The 20,939-nt window shown below is 44.2% G+C and overlaps 1 protein-coding gene across 3 annotated transcripts in view; it reads left to right on the top strand.

The window, feature by feature from the left end:
* The window catches only part of LOC132382593 (membrane progestin receptor gamma-B-like), a 127,812-nt gene that overhangs the window by 15,181 nt on the left and 91,692 nt on the right, over positions 1 to 20,939 (top strand). The window contains exon 1 of one of the 3 annotated variants that reach the window (XM_059952954.1): positions 2,852 to 3,146. The exons of the other annotated variants lie outside the window; for them this stretch is intronic. Within the exon in view, the coding sequence (XP_059808937.1) occupies positions 3,136 to 3,146 (11 nt within the window). The 5' untranslated portion in view covers positions 2,852 to 3,135. Of the gene's footprint in view, positions 1 to 2,851; positions 3,147 to 20,939 lie in introns of those variants that run through there. 3 annotated transcript variants of the gene reach the window in all.

Genomic DNA, 20,939 nt, shown 5'->3' with positions numbered 1-20,939 from the left:
AGAGCTTCTCTCTCCCCTTTCAGTGCTGCATTCGCACGTACCTGGTCTAGAGTCCTAATTATCCAGCATGCTCAGGCTTTCCACTGAATTGTCAGCCTGCATCAGCCTGAGAGGGCAAGCACCCACAAACCTTTGAGCCAGGGGTGAAAGGTGTCGAACTGAGATGCACCACACAAGAGCCAGCTGTAACTGCTGGAGAGAATAACACCAATTACTAGTGTCAATCCCAACTCTGCGTAACCTTCATTCGCGTTAATGATGTAGTGCGGTTCTGCGATCAATTGAATCAAATATGTTGTCCTCCTGAGGCAGGGGTACCCATCCTGAGTTCCACAGACCCCTTGCTTAACGGTATTGGTCCATGGCATAAAAAGGTTTGGAGCCCCTTTCATTAATGGAGAATGCCTGTGTGTGACTTTGCTTAATGTGAGGAGTCTGCTGCACCGTCAGCCACCACACTGTTCTTGACGGACCAGAGTCATGGTTCAGAGACATGGAACGCAAGACGACTGGAGACCCTTCACTGTTGCATTACTGCAGTTGTGATTTGTCAACATCTTCTGCCAGCTCCACCACTGAGGACTTGGTTGGATCACTCTTTGTCTGGAATACCCCCCCCCCCCAACTCCTGACCTTACTGCCATGGGTGACCCTACCAGGAGTTAAGTTACAAATGGCTTCGCTCTTGGAATCTCAGGAACTCACAAGTTTCTCCTCCGCAACCCTTGGAGGTGAAACGTGCAAGGTGGGGCCTATTGAGGCGCCTGATGGCAAACCACATCTCCCCTTAATTTTATCAGGTTCTTGCAATCAGGGTCAGCTCTCTCATTAACATACTTAAAGGGACATGGCTATTTTAGCCACAACTTGAAACGGTCCAGAAAAAGTCACCATTTCAACACAGGTTAGGATAGGAAATCTTGTAGATGAATATGCATCAGTCATGATGAAGGGTGTTGGCTCAGAACTTCAGCTCTTTACTCCTCTCCATAGATACTACCTGACCTGCTGAGTTCTCCCAGAATTTTATGTCTGTTACTCAAGCTGTTGCACCCCTTCTATACCCCCAAAAAAAGGTGTAGCCTTTACCTTTTTTACCTATCACCTCCGAGCTTCTCTCTTTGTCTCTATCCCTCACCTGGTTTCACCTATCGCCTGCCAGCTTGTACGCTTCCCCCTCCAACCACCACCTAATTCTGATTTCTTCCCCCTTCTTTCGAGTACTGAAAAAGGGTCTTGGCCCAAAACGCCGGCTGGCTTTTCTTCTCCATAGATGCTGGCTGACCTGCTGAGTCCCTCCAGCAATTTGTGTGTGTTGCTCTGGATTTCCAGCATTCGCAGAATCTTTCGTGTTTTGAAGACCAATCTGCTCCATTCCCCATTCTCATCTCACCATCTGCTCTTTTGTTCATAGCCTCATTGGCTCAAATATTTCCCCCATAGTTAGCTGAATTAATGATCTATGCTCTCCTCTTTTAGTGTGAGTCTTGTGACTTACATTCAGTGGTGCCTTCATTAGGTCAGTACTGTGCAAAAGTCCTAATTATGTATATATAGATAGCTAGGGGGCCTAAGACTTTTGCACAGTATTGGATTGTCAACTGAGTTTGTAAATGTGGCAGGAGTAAAGGATGCTGGGAATATCGAGGGTGGAACATCAGGGGAAGGTTGTGGCAAAGAAGGAGTGCCAGGGGCGGGGAGTGACACGGGTGTAGACACATTCAGACATGAGACACCAGGCAAGGTCATTTGATTCCAAACAATTGGCTTAAAGATCATTACCAAATGTCTCTGGTACTTTCCGCTCCCTCCACTCTCCCTTCCCCTTTTCCCAACCATGCTTCCCCTCTCCCTGCGCCTTCCTTCCCCACCCTCAGTCCACAATAGAGACCCATATCAAAATCAGCTTTTTCATCACTCATAGGTCATGAAATTTGTTGGTTTTTTTTGTTTGCGACAGCAGTATAGTGCAATACATAAAATTATGCCATACTGTACACCTGCTCATTATTGCAAATATCTAATCAGCCAATCATGTGGCAGCAAATCAATGCATAAAAGCATGAAGACATGGTCAAGAGGTTCAGTTGTTATTTAGACCAAACATCAGAAGGAGGAGAAAAATGTGACCTAAGTGACCTTTGACTGTGGAATGATTGTTGGTGCCAGATAGGGTGGTTTGAGTATTTCATAAACTGCTGATCCCCAGGGGTTTTCATGCACTGCAGTCTCTAGAGTTTACAAAGAATGGTGCAAAAACCAAAAAAAAATCAAGTGAGTAGCAGTTCTGTGGGTGAAAATGCCTTGTTGATAAGAGGTCAGAGGAGAATGGCCAGATTGGTTCAAACTGACAGGAAGGTGACGGTAACTCAAATAACCACGTGTTACAACAGTGGTGTGCAGCAGAACATCTCTGAATGCATAACACGTCGAATCTTGGTGGATGGGCTACAACAGCAGGAGGCCATAAACATACACTTCATGGCCATTTTATTAGATACAGGAGGTACCTAATTAAGTTGCCACTGAGTGTATGTTTAACTGTTCCAACAACATAAGGCAATTCCAAGTCACGTGAAACTGGACATATGTTTATGATTATTGACCAACATTTTAATTGCTAATATATTTGCCAACAAAGGTTTATTAGGTTAGTTTAATTAGCAGCTAATTTGGAAATTTACCTGCAATCAGTTCCAAATGTGTAGCAAAGGACCAGTTCACTGAATGTCAATGTGATGATACAGTTAATGGAAGTCTTGTGGTAAATAGCTGGCTGTTCAATCATTGATAGGAACAGGGAAACAGGAGCAGAACATTATGTTGAGTTTCATTGAAAGCGGAGGCTTCATAAAGGGGAGGCGGAACCACAGTCCTGGCAATGTCCCAGGACTGACTCCTTGGCTGGCCTTGTAGGGAGGACCGCTCCTGGGTGATCTCCTTGTTGGCTTCCTTCTGGGCCTGGCCAATCGGCCATTCACAGGTCCAGGTGGGAAGTCAAGGGTCCTGGCAGAGTCGACTGCCTGTCCCTCGTCCACTGTTACGTCAGTGCCCAGGCATCCTTGGAGAAGGAGCTCACTGTTCTGTGGACACAGTGAGGGAGTTCTGAGAATGGTGGGCCATGCAAGTGCTTGAATGTTTTGCAGGTAATAGTAATCGTATTTTATAAATTGTAAGTTATTTTGTTGACCCCTGATTATTATATGTATTTTCATTAGTGTATAAACTTTTGTATATTAAAAAAAATCAACTTAAACCTGAAAATCTCAGACATTGCCTTTGTTTACTCATCTCCTCCTTAAATATTCCCTTCTTTCCTCACTTTTCCAGTTGTCATGAAGTGTCTTTCACTTGAATTCTGAACTTGGTTTCTCCTCACACAAGTATGGTCTGACCTGCTGAGGATTTCCAGCATTTTCTGGTCATATTTTAATGTGAACTGATCTAAAACACAACCAACACACACAAAATGCTGGCGGAACTCAGTAAACCAGGCAGCATCTCTGGAGGGGAATAAGCCATCGACATTTCAGGACAGACGAATGGTCTCGGCGGGAAACATCGACTGTCTGTCCTTCTCAATAGATGCTGCCTGGCCTGCTGATTTCCTTCAGCATTTTGTGTGTGTTGCTCAGGTCTCCAGCAGCTGCAGTATCTCTTGTATTTATAAAGAATAACCAAAACTAATTTAGGCCAGATCACCACCTCATCAAAGCATTGTTTTAAAATTTTAATCCAAATTTATGCATATCCTCTGTATATCTAATGAGGGAAAGCATCTCATTACAGCTGTGCATTGTAAGTGAGGTGGCCAGTAGCAGAGAGAAAAATGAATTTGGAGGCACCAAACTAATTGGAAGAGACTGTAGACTGTTAGCTTGGTGAAGGTGGAAATAATCTGCTAAAAGATGGAAGAAATGGCTACTGTAAAGAGCATCTCCCAATACTTCTGTCAACTTGCATTAAAAGGTGTGGGGTATGGTCAGCGAGGTGGGCAGAGATGGGGATAATCACATGGGAGACCTCCCATTCCCATTCCCATTCCAACATGTCGGTCCATGACCTCCTCTATTGCCATGATGAGGCCATACTTCAAGTTTGTGGAGCAACACCTCATATTCTGTCTGGGTAACTTCTGACCTGATGGTCTGAACATTAATTTGTCTAACTTCCGGTAATTTCTCTCCCTTCTCTCTTGTTCCATTCCCCTTTCTGGTTCCCTTCTCATCCCTTGTCTTTTCCTCACCATCCCATCATCTTCATCTGGTGTCCCTCCCCGTTCCCTTTCTTCCATGGTCCATTCTCCTCTCCTGTCAGATTCTTTCCCTTCAGCACTTTACCTCTTCCACCTAAATCCTCCCAGCTTCTTATTTCATCCACCTTCCCACACACACCCATCCACCTTTCACCTCACTAGGTCTCACCTATCACCTGCTAAGCTTCCCCTCTCCTCACCTCCTTACGCTGGCTCCTAACCCCTTTCCTTTCCAGTCCTGAAGAAGGACGTTGACCCAAATGATGACTGTTTATTCCCCTCCATTGATCTTGCCTGACCTGCTGAGTTCTTTCATCATTTTGTGTGTGAGCTGAAGATTTCCAGTATCTGCAGAGCCTCTTCTGTTCATGATTAATTCTGTAGGTTTCTACCTTGATTCTCAAAGGATCCAGAAATGACAGGACTTCTTTTACAACAATGCCTCAAACCTGATTGCTTGCATTCCAGTGATGCCATTCCCATGGCTGAGTAACAATGCCACAGAACATTTCATTATTTTTGCCTGAATTTATTTCTTTTTGACCTTGACTCTGCTCAGAATTTGGTCTGTGTCCAGTTCCTACACATGCACATTGACATGGCCTCATCCTTTTTCAGAGGGAGCCTTTTCCATTGATTCCAGGAAAAATATTCATTCTAACCTTTGACCTGAGATCTGCTAATTGAGCAAGGCAGGGTAACAGATAATTGTCAGAGGAAATTACGGTGTTGTACAGCAAGAAAACAGGCTCTTCCGCTCAGCTCATCCAGTACAGTAGAGTGGTTAGCACAGTGGTTTACAGCATCAGCAATCACCATTCGGGGTTCAACTCCCACCTCTGTCTGTAAGGATTTTACATGTTCTCCCCACGACTGCATGGGGTTTCCCCGGGAACTCTGGTTTTCTCCCACATTCCAAGGCTGTATGAGATAGGGTTGGGTTAGTGAGTTGCGGTCGTGCTCCTTTGGTGCCAGAGCACAGTGACACTTGCAGGCTGCCCCAGCACATCCTTGGCCTGTGTTGGCCATTGACCCAAACAATGCACTTCGCTAAATGTTTTGATATACATGTTACAACCTTTAAATCTTTACATCATCCATGCCAACCAAGGAGCCTATCCTGAGTTAGTCCAATTTAAATGCATGTGGCCCACACCCTTCCAACCTTTCCTACCCATAAACCTGTGCAATTGTACCCGTCTCTGCCACATCTTTTTGAAACACGTTTGGATGGGTACATGGACAGAAAAAGTGAGTAAATGGGACTGACTTGGATGGGCACCTTGGTCAGCATGGATGAGATCTGGGCCAAAGGGCCTGTTTTGTTGCTCTATGCCTCTAATTCAGCAGTCTGCTTCTTCTAATGATAGAGTACAACAGCACTGAAATCGGCCAACAGCCCATCAGCCCACCCTGTCTGTGCCAAACTGTTGTTCTGTCTAGTCCTGTCAATCCACGCCTGTACCATAGCCCTCCAAATCTCTCCACTTAATGTACTTGTCCAAACTTTTCCTACATATTACAATCAAACCCATATCCACCACTTCCACTGACAGCTCGCTCCACACTCACAACGCCCTCTAAGTGAAGTTCCCCCTTAGGATCCTATTAAATAATTTCCTTTTCACCTTTAATCTCTAACTTCTTGTTCTAGTTTCACCCAACCACAATGGTTTTCCTACGCTCCAGGGAATAAAGTCCTAACCTATTCAACCTTTCCCTGTAATTCAGGGGAAGTGTTTTCTTCAACAAAGGAACCCATTTAAACTTACTTTAATACTAATTTAAACTCCCTTTAATACTTCTTTACTTTTTAATACACAATACATTCAGTGGCTACTTTATTACATACACCTGTACACTGCTTATTAATGTAAATATCTAATCAGTCAATCATGCGGCAGCAACTCAGTGCATAAAGGCATGCAGACATGGTCAAGAGATTCCATTGTTGTTCAGACCAAATATCAGAATGGGGGAGAAATTTATCTAAGTGACTTTGGCATTAGAATGAGTGATGGTGCCAGACAGGGTGGTTTGAGGATCTCAGAACGCACAACGTTCTCTGGAGTTTACAGAGAATGGCGGAAAGAATCAAAAGCATCCTGTGAGCGACAGCTCTGTGGGCAAAATATGCTTTATTAGTGGGAGAGGTCGGAGGAGAATGGCCAGACTGGTTCAAGCTGTCAGGAAGGTGACAGCAACTCAAACAACCACACATTACAACAGTGGTGTGCAAAAGAGCATCTCTGAATGCACAGCACATTGAATACTTTGAACCTTGAAGTGAATGGGCTACAGCAGTAGAAGACCACGCCAGACACCACTCCTGTATCGAATAAAATGGCCACTGTGTGTCCACAGGCGCATTATGCTCCTCGTAGTCTCTCTACCTGTCTGTGGGAAAAGCTCAGATCACATTTACTATGGAAATATGTATATTATATAGAACTTTGAGATTTGTCTCCTAACTGGCAGCCACAAAGAAAAGAAACTCAATAGAACCCATTAATAAAAACCGTCAAACACCCAATGTGCAAAAAAAGAAACAAATAATATTCAGAACTAAAGTTCACGAAAGCGAGTTCACAGCCAAGAAGCCAGTCATCACTGCAGCTGGTCATCTGCAGGCCACTTCCTCAGTTCAGCACAGGGATCAATATACCTCACAGAGCAGTGAACCGAACAGCGGCCCATCCCTTGCCTCCAGCTCCCTCACCCTGACCTTTTTAATCTGGCTCAGTGCTTAATTTGGCCAAACATCAGCTTATTCCTCGCTCTCAGACCCAGGCCCTGACACTTTGATATACTCTCAAGCCCAAGCCCTGCCGCCTCAATTTGGCCTGTATCCGATCTCCCCAATTCGGCCCGGCACTTAAATTGGTCAACATCGGCGCATTCCTTACTCTGAGACTAGAGCTCCACTGCCTTGTCAAGGCACACCTCACCTCAGAACTACCTTTGAATCAGCTACACGTCCACTCCACCAGTGGTTCATTCCTTGCTCTCGGCCTGGGTCCTGCCGCCCTGATTCAGCCCATACAGACCACGCCACAACCACCCTGCACCTTCGAGACATCAGTTCACACCGCAAAAATGCCAGGTCATACAGGCGGTTCAAAACCTCAGTTCCCAAAACGAAGTTAGAGGCTACTGATTGTGCTGATCATTGTCCAGAGGAAGTGTGATTAACAGAGTAGTCAGTAGATTTGTCTGCTGCCAGTAAGACATCACTGTATTTCACCAACACCATCTTAAACCGGAATTTTTATTAAAACAACTAAAGGTGAGTACTGCTCATTTGATTCCTCATTCCCCAGTGCACATATTATCTCTAACAACCCTTTGGTGCTGTATCTAACTCATTCTGAAATGAAATCAGAAGAATAAAAAGAAATAGGAGAGAAGTTAATGGCACGGATCTTGGCAGCGATGAGGAACAGTAGGATATTCGGGTCCTCGTCCATAGATCCCTCAAAGTTGCTGCACAAGTTGACAGGGTTGTTCACAAGGCATGTGATATGTTGGCCTTCATTAGTGAAGAGGTTGAATTCAAGAGCCGTAAGTTAATGTTGCAGCTCAATAAAGCCCTGGTTAGATCGCACTTGGAATTTGCGTTCAGTTCTGGTCATCTCATTATTGGAAGAATGTGGAAGCTTCAGCGAGGGTGCAGAGGAGATTTACCGGGATGCTGCCTGGATTAGAGAGCATGTCTAATGAAGATAAGTTAAGTGAACTAAGGCTTTTCTCTTTGGAGCAGTAGGTTGAGAGGTGTCTTGATAGAGGTGTACAAAATGATGATCAAGTGGACAGCCAGAGATTTGTTCCCAGAGCAGAAATAACTAATACAAACATGCTGGCCAAGCCTGAGGGCTACAGGGGCGCAAGTTTCAGCTGTTAACTTTTAATAACTAATACAAAGGGGGGCATCAGTATAGGAGAAATGACAGAGGAAGGTTTTTTACATAGAGAGCGATGGTGCATGAAATCCATTGCCATGGTTGATGGTAGATACAGATATATTAGGGGCATTAAAGAAACTCATATATAGGCACATGAATGAAAGAAAAATGGAGGGCTATGTAGGAGTGAAGGGCTAGATTGATTTTAGAGTAGGTTAAAAGGTCAGTATAACTTTGTGGTCTGAAGGGTCTGTACTGTGTTGTAATGTTCTAAGTAGGCTAGCCTGCACCTCAGACCTACTCTACCATTCAATATGATCAAGGCTGATATACGCAAGAAATCAAGTGCTTCTTTGATCCCCAGAGCCCTCAATACCACATCTTTAATGCCTCCATTTTAAGTGGTTCTAATGAGCAGGTCTCCACACTTTTCTAGGGCAGTGACGTCCAGAGATTCACTGGCCCATTGTTATAACCTGAGATCCATTGCAAATTACCTACCATTCTGATGGCTGGTAACTAAAGGGAGCCTTTTCTGATTGGATGCTGGTGCCTAGAGGTGTTGGTATTGGGAACTCTTCTTTTTACCTTGTATGTCAATGATTTGGGTGACAGAATTGATGCCCCTGTGGCCAAGTTTGTGGATGATATGAAGATTGGTGAAGGGATAGGTAGTGTTGAGGAAGCAGGGAAGCCACAGAAGGATTTAGACAGATTGAGAATGGGAAAGAAGTGGCAGATGGAATACAGTGTCAGGAAGTGTATGGTCACACACACTTTGGTAGAAGGAATAAAAGCATAGACTATTTTCTAAATGGAGAGAAAATTCAAAAGTCCAAGATGTAAAGGGCTTGGGAGTCCTTATGCAGGATTCCCCAGAGGTTAGCAAGTTGAGTCAATGGTGAGGAATCCAACTGCAATGTTAGAATTCTTTCAAGAGGATGAGAATATAGAGCAAGGATGTAATGCTGAGGCTTTATAAGGCTCTGGTGAGTCATCTCTTGGAGTTGTGGGTCCCTTAATTAAGAAAGGACGTGCCAATGTTTTGAAGAAGGTGGTTTCCCACAGCTACTTTGACAATACCTCTTCCCACCCTGTCTCCTGTAAAAATGCTTTTCCCTTTTCTCAGGCCCTTCGTCTCAACTGCACCTGTTCCTAGAATGCTTCGTTCCTTTCCAGGACATCAGAGATATCCTCATTCTTTAAAAAAAGGGATTTCCCTTCCTCTTCCATTAATGCTGTCCTTAGCCGGATCTCCTCCATTTCCCAAGTTTACACACACCCCATCTTCCTGCCACCTTAACACTGATAGATTCCCTCTTGTCCTTACCTACCACTCCATGAACCTCTGCACCCAACAGAATATTCTCCGCAATTTCCGCTGTCTCCAAAGGGAACCTACCACCAAACATATCTTTTCCATACCCCCCCCCCAACTTTCCACAGGGATAATTCCCTCTGTGAGTCCCTGTTCATTCCCCTCCCTCCCGAGATCAACACTTATTATTCCCTTTGGACAGCCTCCAACCTGGTGGCAAGACCGACAATTCCTCTAGCTTGCAGTCATTTCTCCCACCTCCCCTTTCTCTCTTTGTCCAATCCCCATTCTGGCTCCCCTCTTACCTTTCTTTCCCCCTTACCTACCTATCATCTGTTTCTGGTGCTTTTCCTCCTTCCCTTTTTCCATGGTCTACTCTCCTCTCCTACTAGATTCCTCCTTCTTCAGACCTTTACCTCTTCCACCAATCACTTCCCACCTTCTTACATCATTCCCCTTGCCCACCCACCAGTCTTATCCTCACCTATCACCTTCCACCTACCTTTCCTCCTCACCTATCATCTTCCACCTACCTTTCCTCCTCACCTATCACCTTCCACCTACCTTTCCTCCTCACCTATCATCTTCCACCTACCTTTCCTCCTCACCTATCATCTTCCACCTACCTTTCCTCCTCACCTATCATCTTCCACCTACCTTTCCTCCTCACCTATCACCTTCCACCTACCTTTCCTCCTCACCTATCATCTTCCACCTACCTTTCCTCCTCACCTATCACCTTCCACCTACCTTTCCTCCTCACCTATCACCTTCCACCTACCTTTCCTCCTCACCTATCATCTTCCACCTACCTTTCCTCCTCACCTGGCTTCACCCATCAGTTGCCAGTTTATGCTCTTTCTCCTCCCTCCCAATTTCTCATTCTGGGTTTTATCCCTTTCCTTTCCAGTCCTGATGAAGGATCTCAGCCCAAAGTGTCAACAGTTTATTCCTCTCCATAGATACTGCCTGACTTGCTAAATCCTTTCAACACTGTGTGCATGTTACTCTAGATTTCCAGCATCTGCTGAACTTCTTGTGTGTCTAACGGAGCTCAAATGTTCATAGAAAATTGAAGGGATGTTTGCTTACATTTGGTAAGCATTCCTGTTCTCTTCTGGATGGAGATGTATTGGAAGTTACAACCTGAGTGAACATTTGATAATCAGTCAAATTTAATGTCAGTGATAACTTGTGATGGGAGTCAGCCATAGACTAATTAGTAGCATTTTTGTCCCTGAATGCAAAAACTGAGGTTCAAGTCCTTTCTTAGTCATATGAGGACAAGGTCTAATCTGGTGGTGAAGTGTGTTGATTTAATGGTATACCGGATGTGTTAAGGTAAGGCATACGTCAGCAGAATGTGACTGAGGGGGATTGGGGCAGCACGGTATCATTGTGGTTAGCACAACACTTTACAGTACAGGTGATCTGCTTTCAAAGCCCACCGCTGCCTGTAAGGAGTTTGTATGTTCTCCCCATGGGTTTCCTCTGGGTGCTCAGCTTTCCTCCCACAGTCCAAAGATGTACCAGTTGATAGGTTAAGTGGTCATTGTAAATTTTCTCATGATTAGACTCAAATTAAATTGGGGGATTGCTAGACAGTGTGGTCTGAAGGGCCAGAAGGCCTTATTCAGCACTGTATCTCAATAAAAAAATAAAATAAATCAGATCTGATGGAATGGCAAAGCAGACTCGATGGGGTGAATGGCCTCATTGTGCTCCTGTGTCTTATGGTCTTACAAACTCTGCTCCTTCAGTTGGGCTTTGTGTTGGTCAACATTTACTCTGCCAACTTTATCACTGACAGAGATAATTCTGTCTGCATTCCTCTGCTGTTTGAGAAATCTTGTTGCTGAGTGACAATTGCACCATGTATAAACTCTGGTTCGGTATTGAAAGGCCTAGAAAGTGTGGAGTCTAGAAGAATGGGGGGGGGGGGGATCTCATTGAAACCTACTGAATATTGAAAGGCCTAGATAGAGTGGAGGTGGGGAGGATGTTTCCTATTGTGGACGAGACAAGGACCAGAGGCACAGCCTCAGAATAGAAAAACATCCCTTTAGGATGAGAAAGAATTTCTTTAGCCAGAGGGTGGAGAATCCAATGAATTTATTGCCACAAGTGGCTGTAGAAGCCAAGTCATTGGGTATATTTAAAGTGGAAAATGATAGGTTCTTGATTAGTAAGGGCAGCAAAGGTTACAGGGAGAAAGCAGGCGAATGGAGTTGATAGGAATAATAAATCAGCCGTGATGGAATGGCAGAACAGACTTGTTGGGGCTAATGGCCAAATTCTGCTCCTATGCCTTTTGGTTTCAAGCCGAAACTGTAAAAAGTCACATAGAATTTCAAATTCGCTCTTTTTCTCTCCAGCAAAGAAAGGAGATTATTAAGCAGCTGTCAGGGACAGCCGTGCCCTATTCAAGTCAATTATCATGTTGGCAAAAGTGGATGATTGTGGTAACATCATCACCATGTGTTTCCCCCACATGCATGTTTGTATTGTGAACAAAGGATAAAAGAATGGTAACTGACTGGTTCAGTATTTACACAAAGAATCATAATCAAAGTACAAGAACTGGCCACCTAACTGAACAAGGAAAATAACGGAACCTCAAAAGGCAGCAGGTGCTGGAATATTGAACAGAAAACAAACTGTGCGAGGAACTCAGCAGGTTGAGCATTATCTGTGAGGCAGAGGGATAGTGGGTGTTTTGATTGTGACCCCGAATCAGGACTCAGGTGACAGTGATGGTGGCATATTACCAGTTGGGTCTTTGCTCCAGGAAGAGTCCCCAAGACTTTTCTGATAGGGTTGGGATGGAAGTGTGTAGAGATTGGGTATCCATGGTGATTGGATGAGTGCTTTACTGTGAACTTTGAGGAAACAGATAATCTGCTGGAGGAACTTTGCGGGTCATGAGGTGCCTGTCGGGGATGGGCAAGAAGCAGTTGTTGAAGTTTCAAAAAGAAACGCTGCATCAGGTCTTGATGTAAGCTTTCAACCCCAAATGCCGACAATTCTTTTCACCTCACAGATGCTGCTAGACCCTTTGAGTTCCTCCAGTCTCTTGTGCCCCAAGTTTGAAGAAGTTCTCCTCCTCCCTTCAATGGTTCTGTGAGTCCCTGTCTCGATTCTCTCGATGTTCTCCCAATGCTGTTTTCCGCTCAAGATGGCCCAGATTGCTCCACCAATGGCCTACTTATGCTTCTCTGTTCTATGGTGTTATAGCTACCTTTCTTTATTCCTGTAGTGGGATGCTTCTAACACACACCGTCCCTCTCTACTTACCCTAAGAAGCAGGTAATGATGTGCTTCCTTTAATTGCTGCACTTTATAAAACTCTGGTTAGGCCACATCTGCAGTTTTGCATGGAGCTCTGATTGCCCCACTATAGGAAGGATGTTGAGGCTTTGGAGAGGGGGCAGAAGGGGTTTACCAGGATGCTGCCTGGTTTGGAGGGCATGTACTATCACGAGAGGCTGGACAAACTTAGGTTGTGTTCTCTAGAGCACTGGAGGCTGAGGGGAGATCTGATGGAGTTTTATACAATTGAGAGGCATAGATAGAGTGGACAGAGAGATCTGTTCCCTAGGGATGAAATGTCAAATACCAGAGGGCATGCATTGAAGGTGAGACGGAGTAGGTTCAAGGGGGGGGGATGTGAGGGGTAAGTTTTTTACTCAGAGTGGTGGATGCCTGGATTGCACTGGCTGGTATGGGGGTAGAGGCAAATACATTGGAGGCTTCTAAGAGACATTTGGATAGGCACATGAATGTAAGGAAGATGGAGGGCTATGGTTGTGGTGTAGGTAGGAGGGATTACTGTTTGGTGTCTTCGATTTGCTTTCCAACTGGTTCAGCACAACACTGTGGGCCAAATGGCCTGTCCCTATGCTGTGCTCTTCGATGTTCTATGTTCACTCCCTCTGGTGAAGGTACCTGAACATTTCCTCATTTTCTTCTTGACAAATTCTGTTTGCTAAAACTCTTGCGAACATTTTGCAACATTAAATGCGATAGTTAGATACAAGCTGTTGACTCAATATAGTTGCCAAGAGGTTTGCCAATTGCCTTTGGCAAGATACATTAAGGTATTGTAAAAGTTAACTCTGCAGGCTTATTGCTGGATGATGAGAATATTATTTTTCCCACTGACTGAGATTAATTTGTAACTAACACAGAGTTAAGCTATTAACAGAATTGCAGTATAACTAGAAATAGTTCGTCTGACCTTTGGAAATTATTCTACTTTCTCTCCTTAAGTAGCAATGTGTGGAATATTACATTGCAAAAACAGGAAAATATTTAAACTTGTCATAAACAGAAGCAGAGTGAAACCGTAAACACAAGAGATTCTGCAGAAATCCAGAGTAACACATCCAAAATGCTGTAGGAGCTCAGCAGGTCAGGCAGCATCTATGGAGAAGAATAAAGAGCCAACATTTTGACATTAAACCCTTCTTCAAGACACTTCCTGAAGAAGGGTCTCAGACCAAAAAATGGATTATTTTTTTCCATTCTATAGATAGTACCTCCTCCAAGATGACCACAAACTTGTCGTAGGGTTTGGAAGCTGGCATGCCCAAGGTACCCGGAGAGCTATGTTGGCTCGAGTCAGGGCTTGGTAGAGTCACCCATGCCAAACAGGTCAAAGGGCAGAGGCCAGACTCAGTGTGGTCCACCAGCCCTCCAAGTTCGGGGGTTCAGCTCAGGGCTAACAACCCTGACCGGTAAAACTAAATTGTTATGGAAACAGCAATGACAAGTCATTCTACAACTGAGCCTTGCATGATTGACAGTACTGAAACTGAGAGGAAGTTACCGAAATGATGAAGGAAGCTCCGAACACCATCAGAGATGGAGGACCTTCATTTCTGCCTTAAACGAGGGGCACAATGGGCAGTAGGTATACATAGTACCTGACTACTGAGTTCCTCCAGTATTTTTTGTGTGGAACTGTTCCAAAGGTTTGCTAACAGGAAAGTATAGTCTGAGAAGAAGTGTCTTGTTTTGATGTTGAGTTTGTATTGAGCAGCACCCCGCTTTCTTCGAAGTTTGTGTAAATTCAGCATATCATCTAAAACTTTGCCAAACATCTCTGATGCACAGTGGACAGTATCCTAACTAGTTCCATCACAGCCTGCCATGGAAACACCAATGTCCAGAAAGGAGAAAGTCTACAAGAAGTAATGGATACAGCCGGGTCTCTCCACCAATGGGCATATTTACATGAGAGCTGCCATTAGAAAGCAACTTCCATCATCAAGGCTCCCCAACATCCAGGTCACACCTCAGAAAGGTGGTATCCATTACAAAAGAACCCCAGCACCCAAGACATGCCCTCTTCACACTGCTATCGTCAGGAAGGAGGTGGAGAAGCCTATAGGCACTCACTCAGTGATTCAGGAACAGCTTCTTGCCCATTGCCATCTGATCTCTGAATGGACATGAACCCATGACCATGACCTCACTACTTCTTCTTTCTGTTTTTACAATACTTGATTAATTTAACTAATTAGTATACATATATACACTTACTGTAATTCTCAGTTTATTTTCTATTTCATGTATTGCATTGTACTGCTGCCGCAAAAGTAATAAATTTCACGTCTATGCTGGTGATATTAAACCTGATTCTGATGCCCTCTCCTTGTTATTATCATCAAGCAGGAGGTACAGGAGCTTCAGGTCCCACACCACAAGATTCAGGAAAAGTTATTAATCTACAAACATCAACATGGATAACTTTACTCACATCAACTCTGATTGATTCCACAAACTATAAACTCATTTTCAAGGACTCAACAGCTCATGTTCTCAGTATTATTTATTTGTTTCTCCTTAATTGCACAATAGGTCTTCTTTTGTTTCTCAGTTTTTGTGTGTGTGTGTTTTTTCATAAATTCTATTGCATTCCTTTGTTTTCCTGTAAATGCCTGCAAGAAAATGAATCTCAGGGTGACACCCCCTCAGTGGCCACTTTATTAGGTTCACCTGTACACCAGCTCGTTAATGCAAATATCTAATCAGCCAATCACGTGGCAGGCTCGCAATGCATAAGAGCATGCAGACATGGTCAAGAGGTTCAGTTGTTGTTCAGATCAACCATCAAAATGGGGAGGAAACGTAATCTAAGTGATTTTGATTGTGGAATGATTGTTGATGTCGGATGGGGGTGGTCGGCATATATTAGAAAGTACTGGTCTGAGATTTTCGCGCACAACAGTCTAGAGCTTACAGAGAATGGTGCAAATTTTTTTTAAAAAAACATCCAATGAGCAGCAGTTCTGTGGCAAAAACACCTTGTAAATGAGAGGGGTTAGAGGAGAATGGCCAGATTGGTTCAATCCGACAGGAGGACAACAGTAACTCAAACAGCCATGCATCATGGCAGTGGCATGCAGAAAAGCATCTCTGAACACAAAGCACGTCAAGCACTGAAGTGGACGGGCTCCAACAGCAGAAGACCACGAATGCACACTCAGTAGCCACTTTATTAGGTTCAAGGGGTATCTAATATCAGGGCCACTCAGTGTATTGCATCGTAAGTCATGGCTGTAGTGGTGATCACAGGTAACCTCTGGTGAAGAGGACCCATCAAACCTTCATTTCCCCAACATGTTTAGGAAGATTTCTTTGTTGATTCCTAGCTGCAAACATTCTGAAAGAATCTCTGAATGCACAACATGGCGACCCTTGAAGTGGACGAGCTACAGATGCAGAAGACAACAAACATACACACGTTAGGAGGGACCTAATAAAGTGGCCACTGGGTGTATAGGTACTTTGGTAATAATTTGCTTCTACTGTGACAGTTTTCATACTGGAGAAGGATGTCTCTGTTTCACAGTGAGACTTGGATCCTGTGACAAGCAGCGTGTCCATTCATCCGTTCGGCCACTTACCCCTGCAAGCAGCCAAAGTACTCCACCTGCCCACTCACTTCCACTTGGGGCCTGAAACAGTCCTTCCAGGTGAGGCAACACTTCACCCGTGAAGCTGCTGGAGTTGCCTATTGTGTCTGGTGCTCCCGATGCAGCCTCCTCTACACTGCTGTGACCCCTAGTAAATTAGAGACCGCATCGTCGAACACTTCCGCTCTGTCCACCAGAAGCAGAATTTCCCTGTGGCCAAGCACTTTAATTCCAATTCCTATTCCCCTTTTGACATATCGGTCAATGGCCTCCTCTTGTGCCAAGGAGAGGCCACCCTCAAGATGGGGGAAAAACACCTTATTTTCTGTCTGGGTAATCTCCAACCTGATGGCATCAAGATTGATTTCTCCCTCCAGTAATGTTCCATCCCCCTCCCCTCTTTTTCTATTCCCCACCCCGGCCTCTTACCTCTTCTCACCTACCTATCACCTCCCCCGGGTCCCCTCCTCCTTCTCTTTCTCCTATGCTCCAATCTCCTCTCCTATCAGATTCTTTCTTCTCAATGCACTTTTTTCTACCCACCAGGCTTCACCTATCACCTTCTGGCTAGTCCTCCATCTTTTTATACTGGCCTCTTCCAATTTCCTTTTCCGTACTGAGAGAGGGTCTCTGCCCGAAACGTTGATTGTTTATTCATTTCCACAGAGGCTGCCCGTCCTGCTGAGTTTTCCAGCACTTTGTTTGTGTTGCTTAGCATCTTCAGGCCAGCAGGTTTGGGCAAGAACATGGGCATCAGATAGGAGGGTGTAGTTGATCAGCTGTGGAGGTGCATGCTAGGGGGCCTTAGAGCCTATTACGTTTCCTACTCCTTTCCTGGATTAAAGGGCACGAGTTATACAGAGAGGTCGAACAAAATTCCTTTCTCTGAAGCGTTGAGGCCAAGGAAAAATCTGATAGAAGTTTATAAAATTATGAGGACCATAGACAGGGCAGGCAGCCAGAATCTTTATCCCAGAGTCAAAGTGTCAAATATAGCTTAAAGTGAGAGGGGTAGTTGTTTAAAGGGAATGCGTGGAGAAAGATATTGAAGATTAGCTTTATTTGTCACATTTACAGCAAAACATACAGTGAAATACGTTGCTTGCGTCAAAACAAATCAATGAGGATCATATTGGGCAGCCTGCAAGTGTTGCCGTGGTTCTGGCCTCAAAATCGCACGTCTGCAGCTCACTAACCCTAACCCTTACACTTTTGGAATGTGAGAGGAAACTGGTGCACCAGGAAAATACTACATGGGGAAAACGTACAAACTCTTTAAAGACAGCAGCAGGAATCAAGCCCCATTCTTACAGCTGGTGGACTAACATTAAAAATTCTGAACATCATTGTTACTGTGGATCTCCCGGTTGCCTCCCACTTCAACCTCTGCTTTACATTCCCATTCGGATATGAACATACATGGTCTCCTCTACTGCCATGATGAGGCCAAACTCAGGCTGGAGGAGCAACACCTCATATACTGTCTGGGTAGTCTCCAGCCTCATGGCATGAACATCGAATTCTCCAACTTCCGGTAATTCCCTCCCTCTCCCTTCCCCCAACCCACTTTCACTCTGTCTCCTCGTCTAGCTGCCTATCACTTCTCTCATGATTCTGCCTTCTTTTACTACCCATAGTGCTTTCCCCTTAGATTCCTTCTTCACCTCTCCTGCCTATCCTCTCCCTGTTTCCCCTCCCCCACCCCTTGACCTTTCCTCTGATTGGTTTTCCACCCTCCCCCCACATTCTTTATAGGGCCCCTGCCCCCTCCTGCTTCAGTCCTGATGAAGGGTCTCAACCCGAAACGTTGACTGTTCATTTCAACGGATGCTGCCTGACCCTCTGAGTTCATCCAGCTTGTTTGTACGTGTTGATTTGACCACAGCATCTGCAGTGTACTTTGTGTTTATTGTTACTGTGATCTTGCTATATCTACTTAACCATTGCATAGAGCATAGAACAGTATAACAGAGGAATAGGCCCTACCACCCATCATATCTGTGCCAACCATGATGCCAATCCAACTATTCCCATCTTCCATCAGAGGTTTTGTATCCTTCTGTTCCTTACAGGCACAATGTGGCTGTCTATATATTTCTGAACTATTGTTATATCTGCTTCTACCATCTGCACCGGTAACACTTTGTAGGCACCTTTAGTACTGTGCAAAAGCCTTAGGCATATATATAGCAAGGGTGCCCAAGACTTTTGCACAGTACTGTAATAAGTTTATGTATTACACTGTACTGCTGCTGCAAAAAAAAAGCAAATTTCATGACATATGTGAGTGATGATAAACCTGACTCTGATATGGGTCTCTATTGTGGATTGAGAATGGGGAGGGGGCAGGGAAAGAGGAATCAAGCGGAAAGGGAGAGGGGAGGTAGTGGGAAGCAACAGAGAGACATTCTGTAATGATCAATAAACCGATTGCTTGGAATCAAATGACCTTGCCTGGCATCTCAGAGTTGGGTGTGTCTGCAACTGCACCAACCCCCCTGCCCCCAGCACTCCTTCTCTACCACCTATCCAATACCCCTTCTACGGCGCTCCACCCTAGCTATTCCCAACATCCATTGGTTCTGCCAGACTTACAAACTAGCAGTCCAGTCCCACGTTGACAAATACAGTACTATGCTTAAGTCTTGGGCACCCTATCTATCTATCTATCTATCTATCTATCTATCTATCTATCTATCTATCTATCTATATCTACACACACACACACACACACACACACACACACATATACACAAGATTTTTGCACAGTACTGCGCTACCCCCCTGTGTTAAAACAACTTCTTTGTAAATCTCCTTTAAACTTTATCTCTCTCATCCTCAGCCTAAGCCCTTTAGCATTTGACATTTCCACCCTGAGGAAAATATCTATGCTAATCAGTATTTCATAAAATTCTATCAGGTCATCCCTCAGGAGACTTGGTAGTGTGTACAGAATAGAAAGAGAGAGAGATTGAGTTGAAAGTTAGGGTTTCAAAACTCAAAACTACAAGTAATTTAAAATTTTAAAAAGGCATTAATAATCATTCCACCTTGGCTTTCCAGCAGTGAGAGGGTTCATTGTTTTGTTTGTCAGTCTTTGCTTGTATATAGTTTTTTAGAAATTCTTTTGTATTTCTTTATTTTCTGTAAATATCTGGAAGAAAGTGAATCACAAGGTAGTATATAGAAATATATATGCACTTCGTTAATAAAATTTATTTGACTTGGACTTTGGCTAATTATTTTTCCCTTCCTATAGATGCTGCCTGAGTATTTGTTGGAGTTTCTGGTTTTATTTCATGTCAGGCATCTGTGGTGTTTTACTTCTATCTCATTCTTTGAATTACAGCAATGTTCCAAATGTGCTTGATTGGCTGCCTGACAGTCTGAAATCTGAAAGAGGCATGAAAAGTATTGAAAAAACTCAGTGCAGTTTCTTCTTCGGCGAGTTTGTAATTGTATCACAAAGGTTACTATCCAATCCAAACCCAACCAAGCTTGCATAACCAGCTATTCTGCTTTTAACTTTGTGACTTATGTTCTGTGCACAAGAATGTGGCTCATCTGGTTGAATATTTGAGGCTCATCGTTTCATTCAGCCATTCTTGTCTGGCAGGTGGTGTCAGGATTGATCTCCTTTCAGATTAACCAGGTCACAGTATGAACGTCCCTGACTCGACCCTTGTATTTTACGAGGCCGAGTGGCTATCTCGGCGTTCAACCCAGCATGGATGGAAAGTGTGCCTGGGGGTGTGGGGGCTGCCGACTGGGTTCGAACTTGGGAGCTTCGCTTCCGAAGTCCGGCGCTGATGCCTGTTTGAAGCTACGACTCAGTAAAGAAACGGTCCAAAACGCGATGGGGTAACGGACATCAGTTGGATGGGACCCCTTCTGTTTAGTTTGCTCTGATGACTATTAGAGCCATGGCTTACAGTGCAATATACTGAATTGCCTTGTTGTTAGATACCTCTTGTACCCAATAAAGTGGCCACTGGGTTTACGATCATGGCTTTCTGCTGCTATAGGCCATCTACTTGAAGGTTCGATTTGTTGTGTGTTAGCATGAATGAACAGGTGTACCGATGTCCCTAATAAAGTGGCCACTGAGTGTATCATATTCAGGATGTCACAAAGAATCACCTCACTTCTCCTTACTTTTTGTAAATTATGTCCTAAACTCACAAGATGTTCCCAGTAGATGAGTGCGGTATTGTTAGTTGGTTTAATTAAGAGCTATTTTGTAATTCTAATCTTACAATATCTTTGACCAACAGTGTCATGGGTGGGCCATAGTATCTGCAGTATTATTGATACCTAAAAGTATGAAGAAATGAGACATTTGCCTGAGGTGATACACGTGATAAGATATCTTTCAGTCAAGGGATGGTTGTTTTTAATTGCAGACTCATTAAAACTTATCTTCTCTCCCAATGAAATGCCCTTAACTTTCACTGGGACAAAAGCATCCATTGCTTTTTCAGCTGTCTGTTCTTCACTGAGCAAAAAAACAAGCAGGCTCTGATTGCCATGCAGTTTCTTTATTT

This window comes from Hypanus sabinus, chromosome 28, assembly GCF_030144855.1.
Source record: "Hypanus sabinus isolate sHypSab1 chromosome 28, sHypSab1.hap1, whole genome shotgun sequence".
In the NCBI taxonomy this organism is placed as follows: domain Eukaryota; kingdom Metazoa; phylum Chordata; class Chondrichthyes; order Myliobatiformes; family Dasyatidae; genus Hypanus; species Hypanus sabinus.
This window is presented reverse-complemented; position numbering and strand designations above follow the sequence as displayed.